Source organism: Mandrillus leucophaeus, unplaced genomic scaffold, assembly GCF_000951045.1.
Source record: "Mandrillus leucophaeus isolate KB7577 unplaced genomic scaffold, Mleu.le_1.0 Scaffold718, whole genome shotgun sequence".
NCBI lineage: Eukaryota > Metazoa > Chordata > Mammalia > Primates > Cercopithecidae > Mandrillus > Mandrillus leucophaeus.
In genome coordinates, this window is record NW_012107786.1 from 626,385 (window position 1) to 632,695 (window position 6,311).

The window sequence follows — 6,311 nt, forward strand, 5'->3', positions numbered from 1 at the left end:
ATCAACTGAAGAACTGCGCATTCGACAAGGTGGGCAACACAAAGATGGACACACAGGTGGATGCCAGGGATGGGCAAAGGTGATTTCTGCAGATCCTTCACTACCAGTAACTAGGACTTTCATAAAACTCCTAAGACTAAATCAAATTGGAAGTAAAAGCCCATGTGAAGACCACACCACCTTCCCAAAGAACATACCTCATTTCTGGATAGGAAGATGAAAAACTGTTAATTTTTCTACAATATTTATTTAAAAATAAAATAAAAAACAGGGACTGGCATGCTGATTCACGCCTGTTATCCCAGCACTTTGGGAGGCCGAGGCGGGCGGATCACGATGTCAGGAGATCAAGACCATCCTGGTTAACACAGTGAAACTCTGTCTCTACTAAAAAAATACAAAAAATTAGCCAGGCGTGGTGGTGGGCGCCTGTAGTCCCAGCTACTTGGGTGGCTGAGGCAGGAGAATGGCGTGAACCTGGGAGGCGGAGCTTGCAGTGAGCCGAGATTGTGCCACTGCACTCCAGCCTGGGTGACAGAGCGAGACTCCATCTCAAAAAAAAAAAAAAAAAAAGTTATTTCCAGTGAGCAAAGAATGAAGCGTCCAAGAAATAGTATAGGGACAAGTGACTTTCCCTTTAGGAGAAGTTTGCTACCTCTCAGAAAAACAACTTCAGATGAATTATAGATACACACACATACATATCTTTAACCCATATCATCTATTTTTGGTATATACATCTATATATTTTATATATGTATATTCATACATACATATATACAGATGTATATATGTTTAAAGCCACACTATAAGAGGAAGCAAATGAGAAACAGATAAATGAAGTGATAGCTGGAAGACGTGGGAATCAGTACAGGTTTTCACGCCTGTTTCTGAAATGGGAGATTCTACAGCACGCTTGGCACTAACACATCATATCCAGTAGACAGGACGGCCAAAAACACAAAACAAAAAAACAAAAGAATCAAACACCCAAACCCAAACAGAACAAAACCGAACAACACATATACCCGACCAAAGTCTTTAAGAAAGCAAAAGAGGTCGGGCACAGTGGCTCACACCTGTAATTTCAGCACTCTAGGAGGCCGAGGTGGGGAGACCACTTGAGGTCAGGAGTTCGAGACCAGCCTGGCCAACACGGCAAAACCTTGTCTCTATTGAAAATACAAAAATTAGCCAGGCATGGTGGCACGCACCTGTAATCCCAGCAGTTTGGGAGGCTGAAGCAGGAGGTTCACTTAAGGTCAGGAGTTCGAGACCAGCCTGGGCAACATGGCAAAACCCCATCTCTCCTAAAAATAGAAAAAGTTAGCCAGGTGTGGTGGTGCACGCCTGTAGTCCAAGCAACTTGGGAGGCTGAGGCAGGAGAATTACTTGAACCCGGTAGGTGAAGGTTACAGTGAGCAGAGACTACACCACTGCACTCCAGCCTGAGCAACACAGGTAGAATCTGTCTCAAAAAAAAAAAAAAAAAAAAAAAAAAAGGGCTTCGAAGCACAAGAGGTAAGGTTTAAGTCCCACTGGCTTACAACGGGAAGGTACGTGAGCACATCTGCAGAGTTGGTAACGGGGAGGCAGGTGTTCCCTCTGATAGCTGCTATTTCTTAATGAGGCATGGGTTGTGGTAACTACCACAAGAAGGGGGAATTGATAGATAAGAGAAGTTTTGAAATAGACATCCCAGAGTAGATCCACTGGGCAGTGCTTAGTGTCCATCTGAGGTTTGTAACGATAAACTTAAGGTACAACGGCTGGCCAGGCTGGCTGTTTTCTCACCTAATGACGGTGACTTGGGTTTGGGCAGAGTTGAATGACTGGGTTTACCCAGGGTTAGGGTTTTACTAGCTGAACAGAATGGAGGGACATGGGGGTGTAGGGTGGACCATGGAACTGATGCTATGCAAGAGGGAAGTGAAGACAGAAAGTTAATCATGAGAATGTCAGGGCTGGTTAGAAGGATGAAGGGTCAGGGTGGAAAAGCAGCCTCCATTTAAAAGGTTACAAGACAATCAATGTCCTCAGGGAATACTCAGGTTTCAATTAAAGTCAGATGGCCGGACCATTCAAAACAAAGGTAAGGACAGAGAGATTTGCCAGCCACCTTCTGGAGCTGATGGATGGTGAAGAGTGGTGGGAGAGACGGGATGGCATGTGGGGATGGACACAGTAGCTGGAGGTGAGCACTCCCGTACGCAGGGTGACTAGAAAGGCGGGGAGAACAGCATGAGGCACCATGGGCTCCTGAGCGTCTCTTAGAGGCAGGTGGGTGTTAGGTCCTAGGGCTGTCATCCTGAATGCTTGAATCGGTATGAACTGCAAGCAGGCAAGGAAGCAGGAGTGCTCCCAGCTGTTACACACATGCAAGGAGGCCCAGCGCAGGGCCTGGCACTTTCTAGGTGCCCAGTAAGAAAGAACAAACAACCGGGGAAAGACTCCAGCCATTTCCCATTTCCTTCCCATTCAGCCCACCCAGTCACAAGCTCCCTTTACCAGGGAGCAGTTCTTCACCTCACCACAAGTCTCCGTCCCCCGAGAGAGCCACTCAGACACCAGAACAAGTCACCAACCCACCAGGGGTTTAATTCTCCTAATCAAAACATCAGTTCAGAGAGGGGCCCTGCTTTGTCCCCATCCAGGGGTGAAGATCTGCAAAGCACCCTGGGAATGTCCAAGCCCAGAAGAGTCAGGGGCCCATCCCTGAGCAAGTGGAAAAGTGGGTCCTGGAGTCTCAGGCGGCCTCCTCCTCTTCGCTCTCCTCCTCACTCTCATGATACTGTCTGCGGTTTGTGTTAACAAACAGGTCAGAATCATCTTCTGAGCTGGACTCCTCTCCTGATAACTGTGGCTCAGCTGGGAGTTCTGGTTGAGTTTGTCTGCACGAAGGGAAGAGAGCAGAGTTAGCCCAGCACCTTCTGAGAAAACCAGATCTACAATCAAGGAGTTCCAAAAAAAGGAGGACCATCCGGCCCAGCAGTCAGGGCCCTACAGCACCCTTTAAAGACTAAAACAAGGGACAGAGGCAGAGCAAACAGTGGGGAAACTTGGCTAGAGAAACAGGCTAAAGACTGACCCCACTCCCCAAGCATGTGCTACAGCCATTTGTTTCAGTCAGGAATAATGATTCTACGACCACCAACTAATGCTTAATGAACCCGCATCACACACCAGATGCTGCACTAAGCAATTTTACAAGCCATCCACTTCTTTAATCCTCACAATGCTCCCATTTTATATATAAGGAAAATAGAGTTTGAAGGAATTAAATGACGTGCTTAAAGTCATTCAGCTTTAAGTGGCAAAGCCAGGATTTTAACCCAGAGAATCTGACCTTCAAGCCACATTCATAACTATGTACCACATACGTAGGAGCTCTCAACAGATACCCTATGTAAGGAGGAAAAAAGGCTCTATTTTTCCCTCAAGGCACCAAAGCATGAACCCCTTATTTTCCATGTGTCCCACCGCAAGGCTTGTTCCTCACCTGTTCCTGTTGTTGTGTTTCTCAGCCACTTCAGAGAAGGCCTCAGGCCTATGCCAAGAGATAAGCAAAGTCAGGGAGGACAAATCACTTTCTCACAAAAGAGCTGTTTCCAGCTGTCTCTGCCTGGGATGCCATGACCTTCCCTCCCCTAATTCCCAAGCTAGGAAGGCAATGCCTTCAGAAGCCAGAGAGTCAGTGATCAAGGGGACCACCTACCAAAAGCCCTCCTTCTGCAGGGAGCGCACGTGGTCCTTGCAGAGCACAAACGAGATCTCAGCCTTCACCTTTTCTCCCTCTTCAATGGGGTCAACAATGAGAAAGTCTCCTGTAGGTAAGAAGAGAAAAGGCAAAGTCAGGCCTGCCTGCAATAAGGAAAGCTAAAGCCATAGGAAGTGGTTCTATCTCCTAGAGAGGGCTGCCTCTCTCACCTCCCTGTCTCTCTTTTTTTCTTTTTTTTTTTTGAGACAGGGTCTTGCTCTGTTGCCCAGGCTGGAATGCAATAGCATGATCATAGCTGACTGCAGCCTCCACCTCCCAGGCTCAAGTGATTCTCAGGCCTCAGCCTCCCGAATAGCTGGGATCACAGGCACGTGCCCAACTAATTTTTTACTTTTTGTAGAGACAAGGTCTCATTATGCTGCCCAGGATGGTCTCAAGTGATCCTCCCACCTCAGCCCCTCAAAGTGCTGGGAATACAGGAGTGATCCTCTCACCTCTCTTGATCCAGATGTTCTTGCGGTATTTAGAGGGCATGCTCACCAGGAAGCGCTGCCCTTGGGCTGTCTCCACCTCATGCAGATTGTTCCCTGGGGTCCTGAGTACCTGGTTCAGGAGAGACCAAGAATCAGTCTCATCGGTCAAACACTCTCTCAGCCACGCGCACCCTGCCACCACCCCAGGGGCCCTCCAGGGCCGGAGGGGTGGGGAGCAGAGCAGCTTGTGCCCAAAGCCACTCACCCTGACAATCTGCTGCTGGTCGGAGGGCACGATGTGCTCCCCCAGCACCTCCTTCACCACATGCTTCCTCTTGGTGGCCTGAGACATGCTGAAGTTGTCCCAGGGCGGTTAGGAACGAAGAGACTGTCAACTCCTCCTCCTGAGTTCCTTGGATGGCAGGCTCAGAACCCAGGACTGTTCTGAAGATGGGGAGGGGCCTTTTACTGAGGGGTGACACGGTGTCTTGGTTAAGAACATGGGCTCTGAAGTCTAACTGCCTGGATTCAAATCCTACCCTCATTTATTTCCTAACTATTCAACTTCTCTAGGTCCCAGAAAAATAACAGCTAACTCAGCACGGTTACAGAATGGGACAACAGTGCACGTCATGTAAAAGTAACTCCGGCAGGGAGCTGTGGCTCACGCCTGTAATCCCAGCACTTTGGGAGGCCGAGGCGGGCGAATCACGAGGTCAAGAGATCCAGACCATCCTAACACGGTGAAACCTCGTCTCCACTAAAAATAAAAAAATTAGCCGGGCGTGGTGGCGGGCGCCAGCTACTCGGGAGGCTGAGGCAGGAGAATGGCGTGAACCCGGGAGGCGGAGCTTAGAGTGAGCCGAGATCGCGCCACTGCACTCCAGCCTGGGCAACAGAGCGAGACTCCGTCTCAAAAAAAAAAAAAAAAAAAAGTAACTCCTACAATCTTAAGTACTGGTGTAATGTAAAACTACAGGAAAGTTCCAGAGAAATCATCCTGGCAATCTCTCTGGAAGGAGTCTGAAATAAACCGTATCTTTCTCAACACGCTTGTACACCCCAAGTCTGGCATAGTCACACAACAGAGAAGTTCAGTCTGGCAACACACTACAGCCGGAGACAAATTAGGTGGCCACCGTGATGGTCCAAGCCAGGAACTAGTTAATTAAAGGTTGAGGTGAGCAGGCTTGTCTGCGACATCTGCATTTTTCTGACTTGCGTACTTAGAAGACGAGGGCCAGTACCCTTAAGACTGATGGTTTCCGAAGGAAACACTGTCATCTCTAGTTGCCGTTCTCCTTCCTCCTCCCTGTCTATCCCGGAGAAAAGACCCTCAGAGAAACACCCACACTCAGTCTCTGGCCCTGGGCTCCCAGGGATGCTGCCGGAGCAACCCCGCTGTCCAGGCTGGACGCTGAGAGAGGATCGTCCACGACTCACTTCAAGGCTGAGCCAAGAAAACACAGTAAAGGAACTTGCCGGCGGCCGCGACGGTAGCGTCACCTCGAAATCAGGTCTCCAGCGTTCCCAGTTCCCACTAGTCCCACTGCGAGGAGTGCGACGTGAGTCTGAGTCGGATCCCTCCGAAAACCGTCTTCCGGCGCTGTCTCAGAGGCCTCCCGGCCACCCGTCCCCTCCCTTGTCCGTCTTCTAACTCTTCCCTACGCCAGGTCGGTCAAGCGTAAGTCCTTGAGTTCCGGGTCCGGGCAGCACAGAAAGGAAGTTCTCTCCCTGTAGGCCTCGCTCCCTCAGAACTGCTCGAGGAGCGAGATCTTAGAAGACAGGGCTTCCCGCGAAGAACCGGAAGGGAGCGCCTACTAAGGACGCCGTCGAGGTCCGTGGCGCCTCAACTCTATAGCTCTAACTGGCTAGAAGGGCCCAACGTGGAAGGTTTTTTTTAAAAAGGCGGCTGAGGCGACCCGGAAGCGGAAGTGGAAGAAAGTTCTAGCGGCTTGACGTATCCGCGGGAGCAGCAGGGTGGCGGGAGGAACCGTTACGGGAACTGAAGCTGCCGGTGAGCGCGAGCCGCGGAGCAGGGCCCTGGCTGGAGGCCAGAGGGATTGCGGGGAGAAGGGGAGGAGACGGGCCGCAGGCGCTGTGGCGGGCCCTGGGGGAGA

General features: G+C 50.3%; 2 protein-coding genes across 9 annotated transcripts in view; one reads left to right on the plus strand and one right to left on the minus strand.

Annotated features, from left to right (window-relative positions):
- Window positions 1-2,572: 2,572 nt before the first annotated feature.
- Window positions 2,573-5,809, minus strand: EIF1AD (eukaryotic translation initiation factor 1A domain containing). 5 transcript variants are annotated; one of them, XM_011965229.1, is made up of 6 exons: window positions 5,544-5,809; window positions 4,457-4,635; window positions 4,213-4,321; window positions 3,716-3,824; window positions 3,500-3,547; window positions 2,573-2,891 (listed from the first exon to the last, which is right to left on the minus strand). In XM_011965229.1, exons 2-6 carry the CDS (start codon window positions 4,541-4,543, stop codon window positions 2,747-2,749), a joined length of 498 nt encoding a protein of 165 aa, XP_011820619.1. In that variant the 5' UTR covers window positions 4,544-4,635; window positions 5,544-5,809; the 3' UTR covers window positions 2,573-2,746. The 5 variants fall into 5 exon arrangements, with proteins under 5 accessions (XP_011820619.1, XP_011820623.1, XP_011820622.1 ...); XM_011965233.1 differs by having other exon boundaries at window positions 5,674-5,799; XM_011965232.1 differs by having other exon boundaries at window positions 4,457-4,659; window positions 5,674-5,799.
- Window positions 5,743-6,311, plus strand: part of BANF1 (barrier to autointegration factor 1) — a 6,803-nt gene continuing 6,234 nt past the window's right edge. For 2 of the 4 annotated variants that reach the window (XM_011965227.1, XM_011965224.1), the window contains exon 1: window positions 5,743-6,151. The gene's annotated coding sequence lies outside the window, so the exon portion shown is untranslated. Of the gene's footprint in view, window positions 6,245-6,311 lie in introns of all 4 variants that reach the window. The other 2 variants (XM_011965223.1, XM_011965228.1) reach the window with 2 other exon arrangements.